The sequence below is a fragment of the Carassius carassius genome, chromosome 20, assembly GCF_963082965.1.
Source record: "Carassius carassius chromosome 20, fCarCar2.1, whole genome shotgun sequence".
NCBI lineage: Eukaryota > Metazoa > Chordata > Actinopteri > Cypriniformes > Cyprinidae > Carassius > Carassius carassius.
This window is the reverse complement of record NC_081774.1, coordinates 5,135,536-5,160,698: the sequence shown is the minus strand read 5'-3', so window position 1 is coordinate 5,160,698 and position 25,163 is coordinate 5,135,536. Positions and strand designations below refer to the sequence as shown.

The 25,163-nt window shown below is 40.6% G+C and overlaps 1 protein-coding gene across 1 annotated transcript in view; it reads left to right on the top strand.

Annotated features, from left to right (window-relative positions):
• The window catches only part of LOC132096117 (ephrin type-B receptor 1-B), a 222,759-nt gene extending 199,584 nt beyond the window's left edge, over positions 1-23,175 (top strand). The window contains exons 10-16 of the mRNA XM_059501302.1: positions 590-775; positions 2,380-2,627; positions 3,610-3,825; positions 15,328-15,477; positions 19,208-19,401; positions 20,560-20,715; positions 22,832-23,175. Coding sequence (XP_059357285.1) covers positions 590-775; positions 2,380-2,627; positions 3,610-3,825; positions 15,328-15,477; positions 19,208-19,401; positions 20,560-20,715; positions 22,832-22,946 — 1,265 coding nt within the window. The 3' untranslated portion in view covers positions 22,947-23,175. The remainder of the gene's footprint in view (positions 1-589; positions 776-2,379; positions 2,628-3,609; positions 3,826-15,327; positions 15,478-19,207; positions 19,402-20,559; positions 20,716-22,831) is intronic.
• Positions 23,176-25,163: the final 1,988 nt, after the last annotated feature.

The window sequence follows — 25,163 nt, the reverse complement described above, 5'->3', positions numbered from 1 at the left end:
GGAAACTTTTGAAAATGTTTTCTCATACAATTCAAATGAAAGTGTACTGAAATTTGCAAGCTTCGAAGTGGAATCAATGCATCATAAAATAGTGCAAAATTATTTGTGTGGGCTACTTTTAGTGCTTCACTTATGCATGCTTTTTTTTTAAGCTTACAATTCGTTGTTTTTGTAGTACTATATTCCAGATGCAGAACTGTTAACATAACTGAATGTCATAAATCATTTGGCCTGTATTTTTATTTAAATCAATTCACAACCCTATTTATTTCAGTGTTTTATGGGAAACTATTGATGTCATCAGCGTCAGGTGATGGGTGCAATAATGATTTTCATATTTCAGATAAATCCACTCTGTTTTAGATTGCCTCTTGTTTAACCACTCATATTGGATTTGTTTATTTACTGTTTCGATAAATGCATTAAAACAAAAACGGATTATAATAACGTCCTTAGACTTGACCTGCTTTCGCTTAGATTGTGAAATAGATTTACTGTAATGTTTTTATAACTGCACTGAAATGAAAACTGTTAATAACACCATGCAAAAGAGCATTCCAGTGATTTGTGGAATTTGGTTGTGTTGTAGAACTCACTTTGAGGCCAGATCTGTCCAACTGCCACACGCCCATGGGCTGCCCGACCATGCCAGGCTCTCCGGGGATGAAGATCTACATTGACCCTTTCACCTATGAAGATCCTAATGAAGCTGTCAGAGAATTCGCCAAGGAAATAGATGTCTCCACTGTCAAGATTGAAGAAGTTATCGGGGCAGGTGTGTTGCTTGTTTATTGCTCATTTTTCTACATGCACTTTAATACATGGATGACCGGGTTACAATCTTGAAAATAAACAGCATAAAAAGACCTCAAACCCCAACTGTTACATAGACATCTCTCTCAAACGGATTTGAAGCACATGTACCTCTCTGAACTTTTATATGCCCTCAGTACGTCTACATTTCCTCACAAACACAATGTAGCATCCTGAGGGTCTGTGCCCTTCTCCTCGTCTTCTTGGCGAGTCGCGGTGGAGATGCATTATGACTCACAGTCTGCTCAGCTTCAGACAGCTCAAGTTAATCCACTGATGCACCTTATATGGATTTCACACAGATCACAACAAATACTCTCAACCTTTTAGCAGTAAAACTCAAGTCAAAGTTGACAAAGTTTCTCTTTATTCTATCCTCCACTATTTGTGCCCATTTTATCTCAAGCTTTATTGATTTTAGAACACTTCTGGGGCCAAACAAATATGATCAAGATTGGTTTCGCTTCCAGTGAGGTTATTGTAGAAAGAGTCTCCATTATGCAACCTGGGGTTTGGTGATATACTGAAGGTCAGACTGACCCCAGTGTCTCGTTCCTGAATTATATCCACTTTACTTCATTTGCAATTTTGTATAAATAGCCTAGAACCTTCACTGTTAAATTACCACATCTTGGCCACATCTGAACTTTTGTGTGATTAGTATTATTATAAAATACTCTAGGGCTAATTGTAGTCCAGACCCAAGTTAATGCAATTGATTAAGCCATGCTTAGAAAGTTGGCATTTTGATTGTCACAATGTTTTGGAAAAAAAAAAAATGCAACTTTTCCAATGCAATTTATACCATTTACAGTTTTGCATTTATACCATTTGCATTTATGGTATAAATGCAATTTATACCATTTACAGTGTTCAGACAGCAAGTAATTAAATTACTTGCTGTCTAAACACTGTAAATGGTATAAATTAGATTGGAAAAGTTGCACACACCACCTTTAATATGCAATTTATAATCTTTATTCTCACAGTTTGATATCTTAAAACCTTGCTTTCATACTTTTGGACTTGTAGGCCTTTTTAGTTGCTAAATGTTAAGTAGCATCAGAATAAACTTGGAAAATTGTAATTGTTTTGTGTAACAAAATATGGAAAATTGTTTTGTTTTGTGTTTTGCCTTGTGTTTTGTTTTATGTTTTTTTTTTGTTTTGTTTTGTTTTACAAATTAGCAGTCACTTTCATCCAAAACATTTAAGTTGTAAAAAATCTGGCTTCCTTTAATTTTCTCTTGGGAATCTAATCTTCTCTTATTTCTTGATTCGCACCTCTAAACAAGTCGTAGACATTCGTATCCGTCAAACTGTGATGTTCTAATCTGCTATCCTTTGGTTTTGAGCTTGGTTCTTTCACCACTGCCATTCTATCCCTACTTTGAATCTAGCCAAAACGTTTCAGATATCCTAAAAGTGTCACCCATTAATAAGACATAACACTGGAGAGATTCAGAACTTCCCTCTGTACTGTAGCTGGTGTTCAGCAGAAGAAGTTTCATTGTTTTTTGATGGTTTTAAGGGTCTTTCACTCATTCCTCCTTTTTGTGTGCCTCAGGTGAGTTCGGGGAGGTGTATAAAGGTCGACTGAAACTGCCTGGTAAACGAGAGATCTACGTTGCCATCAAAACACTGAAAGCAGGCTATTCTGAGAAGCAGAGACGTGATTTTCTGTCCGAGGCATCAATCATGGGGCAGTTTGACCACCCCAACATCATCCGCCTGGAGGGTGTGGTCACCAAGAGCCGACCGGTCATGATCGTCACAGAGTTCATGGAGAACGGGGCGCTCGACTCCTTCCTTAGGGTAAGTGCAACTTCCAAAAAATCACCCTCTGTGTGTGTCTCTCTCTGTCTGTTTCATTCTTTCCATCTGGTATGGAGAAATACACAGCTTAATCGATGTTCAGCCCTTTTTTTTTTCAATCTCATGGATTGGTTCTTCCTAGCTTTGATCTGGTGCCGCGATAAAGGGCCTCTTTGAAGTTGGCTTAGAAATCCACCACATCCGAGTAGCGTCGCCATCGATCCACACTCCCACCCCTGTTTGTTATCGTGCGTTCGGTTCAAAGCTTTCACTTGTGCAACATGGCGGCTGTGTACACAAGTTTCTTTAAGGAACTGTAAGGTCTCCCACTGTGTGCTGTAAACACGTTTTAGACAGCTACTGATGAGTTGTATTAAACACAAATGCTGCACGAAAAGGAAAATCAATGTCTCTTTTATAGTTGTGCACATGTACAAGATATTTAATCCTTGCTGCTGTTTAGCTTAAATTACTGAAGGGTCTGCCCCTGTATGAAATGATAATTGTATTAATTTATTCTTTTCTAAAAGATTAAAGCACGTTCATGTCTCAGAGCAACATGCAGCTGTTAGATTTCACGTTAATTGCAAATCTATCTATCTATCTATCTATCTATCTATCTATCTATCTATCTATCTATCTATCTATCTATTGTTCTAAATGTTGATCATTTTATTAATCTATTTATCATATCTGTAATTATTTTTAGATAAAAAAAAAAATCTATCAAAAATTTAAACTCAAGCACTCACAATTCAATTCTGTCAACCATGTATCCTGGAGCATGTCCTGCTTTGACAAATCATGTTAAGGCTTTTGAAATAGAGTTAAATGGAAATAGATTATTATATTCTTAATTAACCAGATACTACATAACCAAAAAAATGTGTTTACAGCTAAACACCAGGAGCTGCTTTAGTTGAGGTTTGACATACTGATGAACGTCGTGTGATATTTGTGTGTGTTTTTTTTTTTTGGGCAGCAAAATGATGGGCAGTTCACAGGGATCCAGTTGGTGGGGATGCTGAGGGGAATTGCTGCTGGCATGAAGTACCTGTCCGAGATGAATTACGTCCACCGAGACCTGGCCGCCCGCAACATCCTGGTCAACAGCAACCTTGTGTGCAAGGTGTCGGACTTCGGCCTGTCCCGTTATCTGCAGGAAGACACCTCTGACCCCACCTACACCAGCTCACTGGTAAGACTTCTCCCAGGCACGTCAGACTCACCACCTCATTTCCACAGGAGCCAATAGGTGCCATGTTTTGCACTGTTGCTTGAAATAATTGAAAAGACAGTTATTGAGCGTTTGTAATTGCTCCTCATTTCCTTCTTTGTTTTATTTTTTCATTCCTGTCTGCTTTGTCTTTTATCCCCCGAAATGTCTCTGGAAAGAAACGGTGCATTGTCTCTCTGACAGGACATGAGCGTTTCCTGGAGAAACTGCATTTAAATTCTGTATGTGATTGAACACAGCCAAGTGACTGGACTTCCAATATTCTGCCTCCCAAATGGAGCGCTCAGACTTCCAGAATTCTCTATTATGTATCATTAATAGGCATCCGGGGCATCATTAGCCCTCCTGCGCTGCGGATCTTTAATATTAATATGAAATACTATTTTCTCCTGCCTTCTTGAGGACTCTCTATTTAGAGCACTGTGATATTTTTGGTGCCATGGATTCACCACGTTCGTAATTATCTGGGTTTACTGATAATTCATTGTCTTGTTCCATCTTTTCTGACCCTGTTATGATTTCTGTATTCAGGCTGGTTTCCGAGGCGCTGGTCGCACTGACAGTTGCACTTTTAGCAGGGTCAACCGTTTCCTCCGCATTGGACAGAAACAGCCCTGGGTCACATCCTTTATTGAACGCGTTTTAAATTCACTTCAGACTTCTCATAGAAATGTCCCATGCATTATAAGCAAACAATTTCATCTTTTACACTCTGGTGGTTCCTCAGCGCTGGTGAGCAGAGATGTGAGGCGGATGATAAGGAGATGAGATGACAGACAGGGAATATTTCACTAATGTTTTGTCTCTGTTAAAACGTGTGAAAGCTCATTAGGCCCCAGACGTAGCCACCATTCACAAACAGGATGTCCTGCGGTGACTGTTGATTGACAGGAATAAGTGGCAAAGATGTGAAGGGGGTGTGATACTGATGTGACTTTGCTGTCTTCCTTACTGATGGAGAGAGGATTTAATTACCCCCCTGGGTTTTTGGCCATTTTTGTTCACTTGTCAGTATTCTGTCTGTCTGTCTGTCTGTTGGTCCATGGATAAAATAATAAAAAAACACAAACATCTCAGATACATTCAGTCATTCAGTCTGGACATGCCGTACAGCCAGATTACGATCTGAGGATGGGACATCTGTAAGTACGTCTGCCCGTCTGTCTGTCTGTCACCTTTTAAAATTTGTTTCCAGCTGATTTATGTTCTGTGTCTAACTTGAAGATAACCATTTTGTACTAAAACACACTCAAACTATACCAAGAGAATTTCTCACATGAAGCTGGAGGGTCCATGGGCTTGGAGGAGATGATACAGAGAAGGAATTGAAATTGAAACGGAAGAAATAAAGAAATGTCCCTCACTTTCCCAGCATGAACACAGATTTCCCTCTCGCTGTCAGCATGACAAGTGTAGTGGCTGTGTGCTGCAAATGGAAAATAAAACTATTTACACTGAGGTGGGATCTGAATGTGTGACACCCCCTCGCCCGGCCACCCTCCTTTCTGTCACTTTCTGTTTTCTCTTCCTCTTCCTCTCCAATTCGAGGGCTGTGATTTGGCATGCCGGAGTGTGGAATGTGACATGCTCATTCTCTCTTTCCTCTGTTTACTCACCATTTAAATTATTTTAGTTTTCATTTACTTGTCTTCTCAGTTACAGGTGTTGAAGTCTGATGTTCTGTAGCAACTTCTGCAATTGTGTCTAGTTCAGCCAGACTTGCCAGCCAGACCTGTCGGCATCAAGACTGGCTCACATTATGGCTTATTCTTGCCAAGAACTGTCAGTTAAAATAGTTCACATTACCCAGCTTCGTTTGTTATGGCAGTGTGAACTAGCCTGAGATATGAAGAGTCCATCTGACCATCATACAGTTGTTATCATATTGTTGGATCTGTGTTGGCAAATACTGACATTCATGTAGGTCAAGCATTGCCAAGCTCATGGGTTAAATTCCAAAGGAACGCATGGAGTGATAAAAATGAAGAATTCTTAAAGGGATAGTTCACCCAAAAATGACAATTCTGTCATGAATTCTCACTCACCCTTATGTCGTTCCAAACCTGTAAGACCTTTGTTCATCTTTGGAACGCAGATTAATATATTTTTGATGAAGTCTGAGAGCTTTCTGACCCTGCAGAGACAACAAAGCTACTACACAGAAACATGGCACAGAAACATAGTAATAAATCGTAAGGACAAGCAGGGGAATGCAGAGGCATGCATCGTGGAACACTTGTAAATGGTGGCTGACTGATGTTATTTTGGTTTTCTTTGCGCACAAAAAGTATTCTTGTGTGACGATCGTGCACCATAGAAACACAAGGAGAGGGAGAGATCCAATTGCAGGTAGTTTATTAAACAAAAAGGGTAATCCAAAATGAACAGTCCAAGGAGACAAACAAAACAAAAGAGGGAACCGGAAGGAACGGAACGGGAACTCGGAGGAACGAGAAGGCAAGGGTAAGTCTCGGGAGACGAGAACATTAGTAACACGAAGGGTAAGGACTCCATACAAACAACAGGGAAAGACAGGTATTTATAAGGAGACTAATGACAATAGATTGCCTGCACCTGTGCCATTAACTGGAGTGCAATTACTGTGAAGACAGGACCAGACTAGAGGAATAATAGTGCCTATGGTGAAGTGCCTAAGGAGAAGTGAGCTCACTAGTGGACACCCAGGAAAACAGAGACTGACAGCGTGACATTACCCCCTCCCCTACGGAGCAGCTGCCAGATGCTCCACCTGAAACCCAGGGAAACCCAACAGATAAAGAAGCTAGGAGGGAGGTGGAGTGGCGGAGGACTAGGGGGAGGGACGGAGGGCCAGAAAACATAGTACATAGAGACAGGAGAACCAGGTAGAATGGGAAAACAGAGACAGGAGAACCAGGTAGAATGGGGAAACAGAGACAAAACAACCAGGTAGAATGGGGAGACAGAGACAAGAGAAGTGTAACACAAAACAAGGAGTCCAGGAGGGTGGTGGACCGGTGGAGGATCAGGCGGAGGGACGGAGGGCCAGGTCCAAAGAAGGAAACAGAAAAACAAAAGAAAACAAGAACACAAAAACATAGGTCCATGAAGGACATCACGTGATGCCCACCCGGGCGGAGCAGAGGACCACCACAACCATGTGGTCAAGGCAGAAGCCCCCCAGGGCGGAGCAGAAGACCACCACGTCCTTGTGGTCGAGGCCGGAGTCCCCCAGGGCGGAGCAGAAGACCACCACGTCCTTGTGGTCGATGCCGGAGTCCCCCAGGGCGGAGCAGAAGACCACCACATCCTTGTGGTAGAGGCCGGAGTCTCCCAGTGCGGAGCAGAGGACCACCACAACCATGTGGTCAAGGCAGAAGCCCCCCAGGGCGGAGCAGAAGACCACCACATCCTTGTGGTCGAGTCCGGAGTCCCCCAGGGCAGAGCAGAAGACCACCACGTCCTTGTGGTCGATGCTGGAGTCCCCCAGGGCGGAGCAGAAGACCACCACGTCCTTGTGGCCAGACCAACGGGAGGACGAAACTCTGGTAATCCTATGGTGTTTCTACTGGATTCCAGAAGATCGGTGCTGACTTGACTCTGCTCACGAAGATTATTGGCGACTTGCATTTGTTCATGAAGATCCCCGGTGACTTGACTCAGTCCTTGAAGATCCCCGGTGACTTGACTCAGTCCTCGAAGATCACCGGTGACTTGACTCAGTTCTTGAAAATCACCAGTGACTTGACTTGACTCTGAAAGGTCAGCGGTAACTAGCCTTGTCTCTGGAAAGTCTATGGTAGCTAATCCTGACTCTGGAAGGTCAAAGGTGACTAACCCTGACTCAGGAAGGTCAATGGTGACTAACCCAGACTCTGGAGGGTCCACGAGCACCTGACTCGACTCTGAAGGGTCAACCGGAACCTGACTAGACTCTGGAAGGTTAACAGGAATCTGACTTGATTCTGGGGAATCAACTGGAACGTGACTCGACTCTGGAGGGTCAACAGGAACTAGCCCTGACTCTGGAAGTTCAACGGTGACTAACCCTGACTCTGGAAGGTCGATGGTGACTAACCCTGACTCTGGAAGGTCGACGGTGACTAACCCTGACTCTGGAAGGTCGACGGTGACTAACCCTTACTCTGGAGGGTCCATGAGCACCTGACTCGACTTATGAGGGTCCACGAGCACCTGACTCGACTATGGAGGGTCAACCGGAACTTGACTCAACTCTGGAAAGTCAATGGACACCTGACTCGACTCTGGAAGGTCAACAGGAATTTGACTTGATTCTGGGGAATCAACTGGAACGTGACTCGACTCTGGATGGTCAACAGGAGCCTGACTTGACTCTGGACAGTCAACTGGAATTTGACTCGACTCTGGAAGGTCAACAGGAACTAGCCCTGACTCAGGAGGGTCAGCGGTAACTAACCCTGACTCTGGAAGGTCGATGGTGACAAACCCTGACTCTGGAGGGTCCATGAACACCTCACTCGACTCTGGAGGGTCAACCAGAAACTGACTTGATTCTGGGGAATCAACTGGAACATGACTCGACTCTGGATGGTCAATAGGAGCCTGACTTGACTCTGGACAGTCAACTGGAATTTGAATCGACTCTGGAAGGTCAACAGGAACTAGCCCTGACTCTGGAGGGTCAACGGTAACTAACCCTGACTCTGGAAGGTCAATGGTGACTAACCCTGACTCTGGAGGGTCCATGAACACCTGACTCGACTCTGGAGGGTCACTCGACTTGGGAAGGTCAACAGGAATCTGACTTGATTCAGGAGGATCAACTGGAACATGACTCGACTCTGGATGGTCAACAGGAACTAGCCCTGACTCTGGAGGGTCGACGGTGACTAACCCTGACTCCGGAAGGTCGACGGTGACTAACCCTGACTCTGGAGGGTCCATGAACACCTGACTCGACTCTGAAGGGTCAACCGGAAACTGACTCAACTCTGGAACATCAGCGGGCACCTGACTCAACTCTGGAAAACCCACTGTAACTGCCTTCCTCTGCAGTGGCCCCGAGCTGGCGGTCAGCTTGTGCAGTGGTGCTGGCTCCGCAGACGTGACGTGAACAGTCCTAGGAATCTCTAGGATTTTTGACAGCCTGGAGAAATAATCCAAGAATGTCTCAGCTGCCATCTTGGGCGTTGACGCTGAGCTGACGGCCATCTTGCACTGTGGCGCAGGAGTGGCGGCCATCTTGTGCTTTGGCGCTGTGCTGGCGTTCATCTTGCCCCTTGGCGCTGGGTTGGCAGCCATCTTGTGCTGTGGCGCTGGACTGGCGGCCATCTTGTGCGTTGGCGCTGAGCTGTCGGCCATCCTGCACTGTGGCGCTGGACTGGTGGCCACTTTGTGCTTTGGTGCTGTGCTGGTGGCCATCTTGTGCGTTGGCGCTGAGCTGTCGGCCATCCTGCACTGTGGCGCTGGACTGGTGGCCACTTTGTGCTTTGGCGCTGTGCTGGCGGCCATCTTGCCTCGTGGTGCTGGGTTGGCGGCCATGCCGCGCAGCGGCGCTGGGTTGGCGGCCATTTGGCCATCTTACACAGCGGCGCTGGCTCAGCCGATTTGCGTCTCCTCTCCCCTCTCTGGTCATAGTGGGGAAATGGCGGCTCCCAACCGAACCCCGGGTCAATGGGAGCCCACAGTGGAGATCGCTGCCGGACCTCCTCTCGACTGCTTGCTCCGGAGCGACCTCCCCTGGTCCCACGGAACACAACTTGGCGAGTGCCCTCAAAACCATTTCTCTCCCGCTTGATGGCTGGGGAGGAAATTGTAGCAGACATACCGCTGGATCTCTAGGATGGAGTCCTTCTGTGAAGATCGTGCACCATAGAAACACAAGGAGAGGGAGAGATCCAATTGCAGGTAGTTTATTAAAAAAAAAGGGTAATCCAAAATAAACAGTCCAAGGAGACAAACAAAACAAAAGAGGGAACCGGAAGGAACGGAATGGGAACTCGGAGGAACGAGAAGGCAAGGGTAAGTCTCGGGAGACAAGAACATTAGTAACACGAAGGGTAAGGACTCCATACAAACAACAGGGAAAGACAGGTATTTATAAGGAGACTAATGACAATAGATTGCCTGCACCTGTGCCATTAACTGGAGTGCAATTACTGTGAAGACAGGACCAGACTAGAGGAATTATAGTGCCTATGGTGAAGTGCCTAAGGAGAAGTGAGCTCACTAGTGGACACCCAGGAAAACAGAGACTGACAGCGTGACATCTTGTAGCTTCCTCATATTATGATTAAACCACTGATGTCACATGGATTATTTTAATGATGTCCTTGCTACATGTCTGTGCCTTGACCATAGTACTCCCCTTGCTGTCTATGGAGTGTCAGAAAGCTCTCAGATTTCATCCTTAATATATTAATTGGTTTTACAAAGATGAACAAAGGACTTATGGGTTTGGAACGACATGAGGGTAAGTAATTAATAACAGAATTTTCATTTTTGGGTAAACTATCCCTTTAAAGTTATTAAATTAAAATGTCAAATTGAATCAACATACAAATACTGTTCAACAAAATAAATGTAAGAAATAAGCTTCTCTTTTCTCACTGCATCAAGCTGGTGGGTATGAGTGTTTATGGAACATAACCCTGAGAACAATGTGAAATATTCAGGCACATTCTAAATGTCTCAAACAAAACTTTGAATATGCTTTTCAAATATTTTTGTTGACACAATCCTCCATTGGCAAACATTATGAGGCTAAAGTCAGTGGAAAAGAAAATGCATGACCTCGCCACTATCAGATTTACTATATGTACAGTCTGTTCACCTGTTAAATTACATCTTAGGAAGGACGAATAAGGAGAAATGCATCTGTGTGTGTGTGTGTGTGTGTGTGTGTGTGTGTGTGTGTGTGTGTGTGTGTGTGTGTGTGTGTGTGTGTGTGTGTGTGTGTTTGATGTAGTCTGATAAATGTCAAGTGTCACAGGTAGCTAAGCCAGTATAAACCCATCAGTTATTACATTCCCCGTGTGTGTGTGTGTGTGTGTGTATGTGTGTGTGTGTGTGTGTGTGTGTGTGTGTGTGTGTGTGTTTGTGTGTGTGTGTGGCAGTCCACTGTGCAGTGCAGCTGAGATGAACATGTTTGCTCTTTATACGATTTATCTTTGCTGATCTCAAATCAGCTCGCTTTGAGCAATCCTAATAGTCTAACAGCATTTAGCTGAAATGTCTCAAGGTCAGTATCAGTATAAGCCAGATTCATTCTGAACAAAGGATGATGCATGCTTTAATTTATGCAAAGCAAGAAGGTTTTTGTTAGAATTGTAGGGTAAAACTAGATCTTATATTTTTCTGAAGAAAATCTTATAGTTTTTGCCCAAATTGTATGTTTTTCTGAAGAAAATGAATCATGTTTGCCCCCCTTTTTTTATTATTCCATCCAGTTTATCACTTGGAACAATAATTGCACATCTCTCCTCCTTTTTTCCCCTTTGGTAATCTTTATATCCATAGTACAAGAGGTGAGGTCAGGTTATATATATTAACCTTAAAAAAATATTTTTACATGATTTTTAATAAGTATGAGCAAAAGTAAAAGTGTTGTCTGCTGTTTTTAGTATGTAATTTGGAGTGCAACATTTATCATGGTTTATTTTTGTGAATTTAAACTGTCAATTCAGTCTCAATTTAATAGGTTTATGCAACCTTGACTCTTGCCTCTCTTGTAAAATGTGAGCAGATTGGATAGCAAGTTACTGTGGGTATCAAACAGAGAAGCGGTGTGAGCAACATTTTACCACACCACTGTCCTCAGCTGTCATTATTTAAACATGCTATCTGACCTTTGACCTGCAGCACCATGTGACAGACTTGAAAACCCCACACAGTGGCGAACAAGCACGCTTTCATTTAAGCACAAAGAACTCTCAAAGGAAAAGAGAGAGCGTTCGAGTCGAGGGAAAAAAAAGAATACTTAACCTGGTTATGAAAGACAAGGTCATAATCTAATATTAAAAATCCTGGATGGGAAATTGGAAGGAAAGGATGATAAAGGATTAGGTGAGCATGGTTTAATTTGCGCTGTCCCTGTTGGGCGTCTGGGTAGTGACGGGGTGGTACAGAACCAGGATAACGGGGCGAAAGGTTAGTGACGCGCGTGCTGCTATCTGAACCACCTCCCCTGACGTCTGATCTGCATGCTGATGTTAATGCAGCACAAATTGGACTGGAATTTGAAATGAATGTAAGTGAAGGAGATATAAGCAAATTAGATCTGTAAGGAACGTAGAGAAACCGAATGGCCATGGGTTATAATTTAAAAGCAGTTAGACAAGGTGATCTAATATTCACTCTGTAGCATTATTGCTTTGTTGACATCAGTGTCAAACTATGAGAAATCTTGTTACTAGTCTATATTTTCATATTACATTAAATTACATGTTTGTTTTTTCATCAGTCTCAAAGTTTCTTTACTTTGAAGTAATGAAAGTATAGACAGACAGACAGACAGACAGCGTCTCATGTCTCTTTTTTTTTAGTATGCAGTTTTTCAGATCTAAATATTTGCCACTGTTATTCTGCCTCATGTAGGCACATTTCCGTTACAGATTGTTTGTGTTTGGGACATTAAACACTAGTGGCGTGTCTTTCTTCTGCAGTTGTTCAAGTGTTATTTGCTGTGAGCATGTCCCGCTATGAGAAACAGATCTTCATTGTTCTTTCAGACTGCAGCTCGAAAATAGTGACAGACAGTGGAGCATCAGAGAGACATATGGGTCTATTTCTATAAATGCTGCATGAATTATAAACCACATTGTGTTTGACCAGACGTTCCATGTTTCAGTGATCCAGCTGTTTTTATTTTATTTTACATTTTAAATGTATTTATATTACCCCCCCCCCCATTTTTTAACCACACTTCAAACATGCTACTATAGGTGTAAGACATTGTCACTTTAGCATTAACCATGACTAGTTCATTTCTGTTATGTTCACAATATAGGGTTTAATGTAAAAGTTACCGTCACTAACCTAGAGTCAGTGTTTATGTGCCCCGTCTCTGTGGTGACAGGCCTCTCGTCACAGATAGCAGACAGTGAAGGTGACCTGTGTGACACTGCTCTCTGTCGTATGTAGGTTCATTCCATCTTATATTAGAATCAATGAAAATGAAATTGGGTTTTTCAGGTCACTGAACATAAAGGTCGGGAGAAAATCCAAGCAGAAAGGGTCATCAAATCCTTCATTTGTTATATATTTTTCATTTGATAAAAAAAAAAGAAAAAGAAAAATCTTTGTTTATATTTAAAAGCATTTTATTTTCCCTTAAGTCCATTTACTGTATAAAGTTAGTCAAGGCACCAAAGTCTAACCCAACAGTTACACTTGGTTGTGTTGGTATGTTTTGCCACTGTGTCTCTAAGACATTGCAAAGGATTTCTTTTGTGAATGGCTAACTGCCTTGTACTGTATTTCTTCACAGTATTGTTCATCATGGCTGGCAAACTGTTGAATCCACCTATGATATCTAAACATGAGAGGTCATTGGTTATTGTGCTTTTGGTTGTCATAGCGCTCATTGTTGAAAAATCTATGAGGTCCTAAACGTGAAGCAGGGCATCTTGTGTGTATTGAATGATGATTTCTGAATGATCCATTTTTGCAGCTTAGTTTCAGTATATGGTCTTGGGTGGGCTGGAATTTTTGCTTTGTATTTACTGTATATTGTTTGCACTAAATTCTTTTATATCAAAAGAGCAGATAAAACCTTATTTTGATGTGTGGGTGTGACCCTTTTAAGATTATTGGTCTTTATAAATCTTTGACTGATAATCCAGACTGAGGTGATGCAGAATTATTACAAGGATATTGAAAGTGAATATTGAGTTCATATAGAAGGATTGAGTGCTTGTTATGAAGCCCTTTCATCTCTAAAAAACCCTAAAGAAATGTCTCCCTCTTTCTTCTCATTCATGGTTTTCTGCTTCATATTGACCCACAAAAGATGCAATGGGTTGCAAATATAGAGTGATAGATGGATAGGTAAAGAAAAAAAGCAGGAAGGATGTAGAGGACTAAAGAGAGAACTGAGGGTTAAAGAGGTGGAATGGAGTGATTGTAAGAGTGACGCAAACTCCCAGCAGGCATCTGTCCTTCCCTGACCACTGTTTTTTCCCCAAACTTAATAAAAAATGGATCAAGAAGGAGGTCTGAGATTATGTAATCTTATGTTAGGTTGTTCTCCTTACAATTACTAAAATGTTTTCATTTTCTGTCTATAAGAAAACTGAGCAACTGCAGTTCTGCTTTTAAAACGAGAAAGCTCCGCCCACAAGCAGTGACATCATTCACAGTCATTTGAATCAGGTTGAAATAGTTTTCCATAATATATTGTGCCGTTTAGCTCTTGATTCAGTATTTTATTCTTTATTTTCCTCTTCTGCAACTCGCTGAAATATTTCCTGTTTATTTTTTATTCAGAAACTTATACATTAAACTGTCGTTTAGAAAGTGTAAATCTGGTGGGTACTGGAGTATTCCCTAAATGTACATTAAAGAAGGGAACAAAGTCGTTTCTAAAATCCGGAATGCATACAATAAGCAACCATGTAGCAACCACATCGCAACTTGCCAAAAACAGTTTAGGACAAACTGACCTTATGGAAACAGACCCTAACATCATAGCATTGGAAGTTTTGCATGGGTAAACACCACTTACAGTAAATGTTCTTTAGAAAATGTCAAAGTTTTAGTTTCATTACTGTCAGTTTTAAGCCTAAACACACCAATTCTAAAGCGCACTTCTAGAATGACTATATGCTGCTCAGCTTTTCCTGTCATTTAGTTTTCATCTGGTTGACGTCAGAGGCAGGACTGAACTAATTGACATCATTAGACACTGTGTATGTTTTGTCATTGTTTGTTAGTGTGTGTGTGTGTGTGTGTGTGTGTGTGTGTGTGTGTGTGTGTGTGTGTGTGTGTGTGTGTGTGTGTGAGAGTTGTATCTTGAAACAAACTGCTGTCAATTTTAATCAGTGAGACACACAAGTCCATCCTCAGGTAGACCAATTACAGACAGACACGCTCCACGGACGAGACTAGGCCCCCCTCACAAACACACACACACACACACACACACACATATACACTGTTTGAAGAATTGGAAAGAAGTTTTTATTGTGTTTTGCAAAGAAAAATAATTAAATTCAGTTGTGCTGAATTTAAAAGTAAATGCAAATGCACCCATTGTTTGCTAATATTTATAGCTGCGATGGATGTAGAGCTCATTGAATCAATATGTTCCCGTTACTTATATATTTTTGTTCAAACAGCATACTTCCCAGCCATCCATGTGACAGCGATATATTTCATTACTGAATGTTTATGATAACATAATTGAGTCACATGGATTCTTATGACCAAAATCAATCCATATGCAAGCATCCTATCACCTCTAACAAACCAGTCTAAATTATCATTTTTTGTTTGTTTCCTCAGGGTGGAAAGATCCCTGTGAGATGGACCTCGCCAGAAGCCATCGCGTACAGGAAGTTCACTTCTGCTAGTGACGTCTGGAGTTACGGTATCGTCATGTGGGAGGTGATGTCTTTTGGCGAGAGGCCCTACTGGGACATGAGCAACCAAGATGTAAGTCCATTTTTATACAAAACAGAGTATGAGTCTCAATTACTGGCTTTGAATCACACTAGCCCTGAGTAAACTGAATAAAATAAAAATATAAAATTATTTTTTTATTATATTGTTATTATTACTAAAACATAATATAATATAATATAATGGGATAAAACCCACCTACAACTCAAATGTATGCATTTAAATGCGACTTACAGTGCATTCAGGATATCAAATTTTACCTATCATGTATAAAATGAACCCATGCCATTGTGCGTAATCATTATGTGTGTATGAAATGTACAACCCGAATTCCGGAAAAGTTGGGACGTTTTTTAAATTTTAATAAAATGAAAACTAAAGGAATTTCAAATCACATGAGCCAATATTTTATTCACAATAGAACATAGATAACGTAGCAAATGTTTAAACTGAGAAATTTTACACTTTTATCCACTAAATTAGCTCATTTAAAAATGTAATGCCTGCTACAGGTCTCAAAAAAGTTGGCACGGCGGCAACAAATGGCTAAAAAAGCAAGCAGTTTTGAAAAGATTCAGCTGGGAGAACATCTAGTCATCAATTAAGTTAATTGATATCAGGTCTGTAACATGATCAGCTATGAAAGCTTTGTCTTAGAGAAGCAGAGTCTCTCAGAAGTAAAGATGGGCAGAGGCTCTCCAATCTGTGAAAGACTGCGTAAAAAAATTGTGGAAAACTTTAAAAACAATGTTCCTCAACGTCAAATTGCAAAGGCTTTGCAAATCTCATCATCTACAGTGCATAACATCATCAAAAGATTCAGAGAAACTGGAGAAATCTCTGTGCGTAAGGGACAAGGCCGGAGACCTTTATTGGATGCCCGTGGTCTTCGGGCTCTCAGACGACACTGCATCACTCATCGGCATGATTGTGTCAATGACATTACTAAATGGGCCCAGGAATACTTTCAGAAACCACTGTCGGTAAACACAATCCACCGTGCCATCAGCAGATGCCAACTAAAGCTCTATCATGCAAAAATGAAGCCATATGTGAACGTGGTCCCGAAGCGCCGTCATGTCCTGTGGGCCAAGGCTCATTTAAAATGGACTATTTCAAAGTGGAATAGTGTTTTATGGTCAGACGAGTTCAAATTTGACATTCTTGTTGGAAATCACGGACGCCGTGTCTTCCGGGCTAAAGAGGAGGGAGACCTTCCAGCATGTTATCAGCGTTCAGTTCAAAAGCCAGCATCTCTGATGGTATGGGGGTGCATAAGTGCATACGGTATGGGCAGCTTGCATGTTTTGGAAGGCTCTGTGAATGCTGAAAGGTATATAAAGGTTTTAGAGCAACATATGCTTCCCTCCAAACAACGTCTATTTCAGGGAAGGCCTTGTTTATTTCAGCAGGACAATGCAAAACCACATACTGCAGCTATAACAACAGCATGGCTTCGTCGTAGAAGAGTCCGGGTGCTAACCTGGCCTGCCTGCAGTCCAGATCTTTCACCTATAGAGAACATTTGGCGCATCATTAAACGAAAAATACGTCAAAGACGACCACGAACTCTTCAGCAGCTGGAAATCTATATAAGGCAAGAATGGGACCAAATTCCAACAGCAAAACTCCAGCAACTCATAGCCTCAATGCCCAGACGTCTTCAAACTGTTTTGAAAAGAAAAGGAGATGCTACACCATGGTAAACATGCCCCGTCCCAACTATTTTGAGACCTGTAGCAGAAATCAAAATTGAAATGAGATCATTTTGTGCATAAAATTGTAAACTTTCTCAGTTTAAACATTTGCTATGTTATCTATGTTCTATTGTGAATAAAATATTGGCTCATGTGATTTGAAAGTCTTTTAGTTTTCATTTTATTAAAATTTAAAAAACGTCCCAACTTTTCTGGAATTCGGGTTGTATGAAAAGTAAACCTGAGCTTTCCATGAGGAGGTAACTTTTCAAAACGTACACATTTGTACCATATATACCCTTAATGGGTGCATTATTACCATAAAGATACATATTAGAACCTAAATTGTACATTCTACTAATTTCTTTTTTAAAGGGTACCACCCCAGTGACAGCTTTTGTATCTTCTTTTTTTCTGAGAGTGTAAAGCTTTGCAGTGCATTCATGATGAATGTAAAGTGTATGATTAACTGTAAAGCACCAAGCACCCTTTGGCTCTACCTCTGAATTTCATTGCCGTGAGTCTCATTTCCTGTCAATCTCTTTTGCTCTAAGGCTCACTACTTTGAGTCTTACCGTCTCTCTCTCTCTGAATCTACAGTAGCTGCCTCAGAGTCTTTCTGCATTCAAATCTCCCAGTATCTGTGTTTCAGAGCTGACAAAAGTTTTTTTTTTTTTTCCTGTTCGAATTGTGAATATAACCGACTCATTCTAGGCTCTGTGGGGATTTTTGGAAAATCCTGCCAATAAAAACATAAATTCCCCAATCCTTTTACCATCCAGTTAACACATCAGAGATGCAGAACGAACCCTGAGGAACTTGTGACTGTAATGACTGCCGAACTCACAACTTTCTGCTTTCTGTACATTCTCTTTGTGTACTTTCTTTTTTTTTCAAAGATTGTCTCCATTGCTCAAAAGAGGTTGTTTGTCATGCTTGACCGACTTAATTTCTTATGTTGGATTTGAAAATTCTGTGGTTAAATATTCATGAAAACCATCTTATGAGGGACTCAGAATGTAAAGAGGTCTGATTCTGGTTTAAAAAATGTTTAACATCGTGTGACATGCCCCAAAAACAAAACAACAGAGCTCCCATGTTATACTCTCTGACACAGAAGTGCTAAAGGTAATGTAGTGGAGGAGTTGGATAATATTTCTTTGGCCTATCACACACTTCATTATCTGTTCTTCTAGAGTTTTTAATGATCATCCAGTCCCAAATTACCATAAAAAGATCATATCAGCATAATGAAACAGCAGGACATCTGCAGCACTTAGTGCCCACCTCTCCCCGCGGTTCTGTGGAATCAGTTTAGGAGAAAAACGGCCAGCATGGAGGGAACAGAGAGTATTGATTCTCAAATATTTAGATTCATGTTTGTGCAGATTGGTATGCAGAGACTAGACAGTGTATTTGTTTGTTCATTTAATGTTTACTTGTGTCAGAGAGAATCAGAGAGAGAGGAATATGGGAAGAGTCCAGTGTTTAAGGAAGGGTAGAACAACAGATCACGTTTAAAGATTAATGATGTGGTTTGTTTGTTTATGATGCAATGTCTATGCAACAAAACTGATATATGTTTTATGACAATATATATATTTCTTATTACTGAAGCAATCAAAGCCAGTTTCTCACAATGCGTTTCCTCTAGTGACGGGTTTTGATTCAAATCTTTTGAAAACTCTAAAAGATTCATTTAGATTTGACCACTTATTTATTCACTAAAAGATTTGTTCATGCAAAAGATGTTTTCACTAATTTGTCCAGTGACCCTTTCCGAGTGAATCTTTTAGTTAGTAATCATTTATTACTTAGGATTGATTTATTTAGTGTTTTATCTATAAAATGTGCATGTCAAGGTAGTACATAGGGTGCTAAGTTGTACACTTTAGGTCATAATATGTACTTTTAAAATACTAATATGTACCATTTAGTGGTAAATCAGGTACAAAGATGATAGATTTTGTCAGTTTTGTACCTTCTTTTCCACTAAAAGACTCAGGAAAATGTTTAAGAGTCAGATACTTCCGCAATTAATGACAATAATATCTGTCTGTGTGTAGGTGATCAATGCTATAGAGCAGGATTACAGGCTGCCACCCCCCATGGACTGTCCCACTGCTCTTCACCAACTGATGCTCGACTGCTGGCAGAAAGATCGGAACGCTCGGCCACGCTTCACGGATATCGTCAATACGCTCGACAAACTCATCCGCAACCCCACCAGCCTTAAAGCAGTCGCCAGTATACCCACTATGTGAGTCTAACCAACTCATTATACACACATTTTGTTTTTCACTATAGTGGAAACCTTTATTTATGAGACTGTCCTCCAACAAAAAACGACCACATAGGTCGACCTATATTTACGTTTTAAAGTTAAGTGCCCTGTAGCGGGCGTAAAAATAATGACAGTATTGCGTTGCGTCTGTTGTCATGAATTGACATATAACGTTATTACCAATCAAAACGCACGTTTATTTAAATGCAATGTGTGGGCGTTTTACACCGATCTCACAGTATTTCCTACATATTTTACTAGGTGGCTTATTCGTTCGAATGACCACAACTAACCCCACCCCTAAACCTAACCCTCACAGAAATCATGCTAAATTATGATTTATTGAGCATATACATTTTCGTGCACGTCCGTTCCCTGGGATCGAACCCATGATAGCATGATTACATATCAAGGTATAACGCAATAATCTACTAACTGAGCTACACGAAACGCAAACCAGAGGGCAAATAAAAGAGTACAAAACATTAATATGAAAACGACCTTTTGCCGATAGGGGCGCAATTGTAGTATACGCTCTGATGAGTCGTATTACAGGGATTTGGACAAACAACCTATACAAGCATATTGGTTGGAGGACAGGTTGTTATTTATGCAAAAAAAACTGTCTTTTTTTAATAAATTAATATTTTTAGATCAATGTCTTTTTCATTGTTACAAAATATTTATTTCTACTTGTTCTTTTGAAATTTCTGTTCATCAAAGAATCATGAAAAAAGTATATTGCTTAACACAACAGTGTTAAGCAGCATAACTGTTTTCATCATTGACAATATTAAGAAATGTTTCTTGAGGAGCAAATCAGCTTATTAGTATGATTTCTGAAGGATCGTGTGACACTGAAGACTGGAGTTGTGATGCTGAAAATTCAGCTTTGCATCACAGAAATAAATGATATATTACAATATATATATTTAAAAAATCATAAACCCTTAACATTTAGCGCATTTTCATATTAAACGAGACATTTATTAGTCCACTTATGAAGCTATTTTCTTTCTGAGAAAAACGAGTTTGGTGGTCCCTACACATATAGTAACCTTGACGCCCAAAGTTGAGTCATGTAACTCCTCTTCCCCCCTGCATCTCATTCTCTGTTTCTCTCTCTTCCTCCAGTCCGTCCCAGCCATTGTTGGACAGGTCCATCCCAGACTTCACCACCTTTAGTTCTGTAGAAGATTGGCTGGCCGCCATCAAGATGTCTCAGTACAGAGACAACTTCCTCAACTCTGGCTTCACATCCCTACAGCTGGTCACCCAGATAACTTCAGAGTGAGTGTGAACTCTTAAGTGTCTTTTCTAAATAATTTCTACAACTTCTCAACATTGGGGTTTCATTATTGTCAATAACGTTCTTTAAAAAGGCCATACTCGCTTCAGGTGGTCAAGCTGGTTAGCTAGTCTAAGTCATTTTGGAATCTGGTTCTATCCAGGCTGAGCCAACATGATCTATCAGGTCAAACTTGGCCTCAAAAGCTGATCATCCAACTAATAAACAACCTAAATTACCACTGACTTTCTAAATAAGCTGGTCGTCCAACTCATAAACCACCCAAACCAGTTTGGAACTGTCTAAAGCCTTAACTAAGTTGGAAAAAACAGGCTAGTTCAAGGTAGTTAAACATTCTGAAGTGTTCTGAAATGTGGATATCCAGCTCTTCATCATTTTAGCCAAGATGGTCCACAAGCTCTAACCAATTTGACTGACATGGTGAATTTGACCCCCAACACCTTAACCAGCTTGGACCAGCTGATGATCAGTCTCAGTTTCTAAGGTTCTTCTATCTGTTAGGCTTTTATCATTGTTACTTAAGCTTTATGGTACTGGTAGAACCATGAGCTAGTTTAACTGGGCAAGTGTTATAAAAAATGGTTAGCAAGCTCATCACCAGCTTGGTCCACCAGCTCTAACCAGGACAACTAGTAGTCATACAACTAGTCAACACCCTAAGTCTAACCAGTCTAACCATTACGAAAGTTCTATTTATTAGATTTCTTAGGCTTTAATCATTAATCAGCCAAGATGGCCTACCAGCTCTAAACTGGTTAAAATCACCCCATCAACAGGTCATACAACTAGTCAACCACCCAACCTCATATTTACAACTTTATTTCCTATTTTAAACTTCATCTTAGTTTCCTGCATATTTTTTGTTGAGTTGAAAACAGGCTTTCATAGATCACACTTTTAACAACATATGTTTCAAAAATCGTTATGTTTACAACAATTATGCGTCTTATTCAGCCATCCTGTCATATTATTGGTTTATTTCAGATGACATCTAATGCTTGGTGAGTTAGTTTGTTGTGTCTGTGTGAAGGGTGATTAAAGCTGGTTTCAGATTTCCAGACAGTAATTGATCACTGAATGCCCGGTGGCCAGATATCTCAGCAAACTTGTTTATTATTGATTTCTAAACCATACAGTAGGATTAGCATGAATCGCTAAGGTATGTATGTGTTTTGACTTGTTTGAGTCGCTATCGAGCAAACAGGTGAATATGCTGTTGATGATGTTTAAAACATGTCTCCTGGTGTTTTGTTCATGGCGGGAAGCGTACTGTGAGGTGTAGCGTCTCTGACGCTGTGATTAATGCAGCCGCCGTTCACAGAGGGTCTGCGCTTAATTAGCAACATAAGTATGAGCCCACGCATAAACAGGAAGTTAAATGCAGGCAGCTTTCATGTGTTAATGCTGTTTGCTCTCAAATCTATAAAGCTGTAGGGGCTCTGAGCTGTTCCTCTCTCTCTTTCTCTCTCCCTTTCTCTCTCTCTCTCTCTCCCTGCGTTGTTTGAATGGTTAGTATATTGATAGTACAGGTTTTTCTCATTCAGAATAAATGCTCCTCTCGGAGGATAGCGGAGTAAATTGAGCGTTCATTCAGAGTTGCTCTTTTGTCTTTGTAGTTTAAAGGTGGCAATGAAACAGTCACCTAAAATCACATGCTGTAGCAGACATGTCTTGATCTTACTTGCCCTTTTGACGTGCTGACCATTACTCTACTAACAGGAAGTGCTTGTCGAGTGTTGCTCAGGGAGAAAAGGTTTTCCTGTACCAGTTGGCAAAATGATTATAGTGGATTTTAGTTTTTACTACTGTAAGAATAAAAAATAAACCATGTTTGTCGGTATGGATTATAATGACGGACATTGACAACAGGGAGATGTATAATAGTAAGGTGATCAACCTTATTATTATTATGATGAAACTTTATTTAAGGTCCAATTCTCGCTATTAACAAACCTTTAACTAAGACTTTTGTCTCATACATTTGTTAAATTATAGAGCTTTTTAGTCTTACTTTGGAGGTATTTGTCACAGTTGTGCACTATACTTGAATGTGTGTCCAGTATTAAATGTAGTTATGTGTTTTTCTTGTGTTCGCAGGGACTTGTTGAGGATAGGTGTGACTCTAGCCGGCCATCAGAAGAAAATCCTCAACAGCATTCAGTCCATGCACCTGCAGATGTCCCAGTGCCAGACTGGCACAACGCTGGCATGACTACAGGGGGCGCCGGACGACGGGCCGGGCAGCTTGCGGAAGAATTACCAGCGGGTGAGCCCAATCTCATCGGAGCGCGCCAGAATAGAGACTATCATCCTTATCTGAGAACGTGTTTCAGGAGAAGAACCATTATCCCATATCCAACAGACCAGATTGAAAAAGAACCACCAGGACTTATTAACCCATCGGCTGTTTGCCTCTTCAGTCTACATTTACAGGGAAAACCGAGGGACTCTTTTTGTCCTCTTCTCATCATTAATTACCTTACTAGAAATCACAGTGACTGCTCAGATTCTGAGTCGCCTTGCATCGGTTTCTACAAGGTTATTTCGTTCTTCATTTTGTCAGTTTTTTTCCCCCACTATAAACCTTCTATCGTCACTGCTTCCCACTTACACTACCTGTCGATCTCGGTATGGCTGACGTTGCCAAAGGACATCCTGTATGCCTGCGTCCCATCCCTAGGCCATACGAGCGTAAATGATGTATATCTTTAAATAAATATGAGTTTATCTTCAGAGTAAACCTTCATATTGAAGGTGAAGTGTAACGGACCTGTATGTAAATACCCTCTTCTTCCGCTTGCATTTTTGGCAATGTTGCGCATTGGACAAGAACCGCCGATTCTGCAGGACACAAACTCACTTACGTCAGCGCGACCCACGAGAACAATCTGGGATGGACTATGACTCAGTAGTTGTTGTGTAAATATTAGTTAGTTGTGTATAAACTAGCGTTAAAAAGATATACTTTAGGTGAAAAAAGCTACGCATTCAGGCCACTTAACAGTGTTTATTGTAGGTGTTTCCATGCTGATGAGCACTTACATGTACAGCTTTTCTTTCTTCCACCTCTTCTTCTTCTACTTCTTCTAGTCGTTCTTGTTAGTTTCGTGTCAGAGTGTTTGAATGCGTCGACTAGCGTTGGGAAGGTGTGTCGTCACCACCTAAACTAGCTAATACACTTAAATGTAGTTCCACTGTTAATAAGCTGTACTAATGTTGGTCTTACAGGGTCTTTAAAACCGCTAATCTGTTTCCAAGCACGTGTTTACATGATAAGCCAACTGAAAGGTTGCAGGCAGAAAACGAAGAGACTTGTGAAACCGCTGCCCTTCACAACTTTTATCAGGCCGAGTCACTCTCTCGGCTCCAGATGCTTCTCGATGACATTGCTAAATGTGGTACATGTTCTTTCGTGTCATCAGCTCTCCATTTATTTCTATGTGTGTCTGGATTGAACATCTGTGTGACCCCCTATGAACAGATGCCAAACGCCACCCCATTGAGCACATTCTACTTAAGCAGTCAGTTAAGCACTGTGTAATGCACAAACACACACACACATGGTCTGTTGATGGCTTTGGGCTGTTCCTTTTTGGTTGCCATGGAGAAATAGCATCAGCTGGATAATAATAATAATAAATTATTATTATTATTATTATTAAAGGTAACACTATACAATAAGGTCCAGTGTATCAATATTATATTCATGTGTTATATATGTATGACCTATCATTTAACCATACTTTTTAAAACATTTATTAATCTTGATTAATGTTAATTTCTCAGCCTACTAAAACATTCTGGTTGTATGAATGAATATGAACATTGAATAAACATGAATTAAAAGTGAACCATAGTGTATTTATTAAATTAACCTAGATTAGTAGATGCGGTAAAAAAAAAATGCTCATTGTTCATATGCATTAACTTGTTAATAGTTCACTTTATTTAGTGTTACAAATAACATTATCATTTTATTGTATTAATATAGTACCATTCATAACTAATATGTAGCTAAAAATAAGAAAATAACATTGTATTTAAAAAAAAATGTAAGATGAAAAATGTATTAGGAGCGAAAAAAATAAATATAAAGTGAATTTCAAATCTGAAAACAAACAAACAAAAACAAAAAAAAATCAATGTAGTTACTTAAAGAGAACTAAAATACTCAAAGCCAACTTTAATGTAAAAATAATACAAATATGAATGATTGGGAGCTTGCCTAATCCTTGTGTGCTGTAAATGTTGGCTTTTTATGATAAAATCACAGCATTCCTCATTTGTAAGTTGCTTTGGATAATAAAGTGCTGTAAATGAATAAATATAAAAGTAATTGGTAAATCGTTCCAGCTTTTGGGGTCATAATGGCTAAAAGCAGCTCCACAGGAACTCATAAGGTGTAACATTAAAGGACCCCAATGTAAGA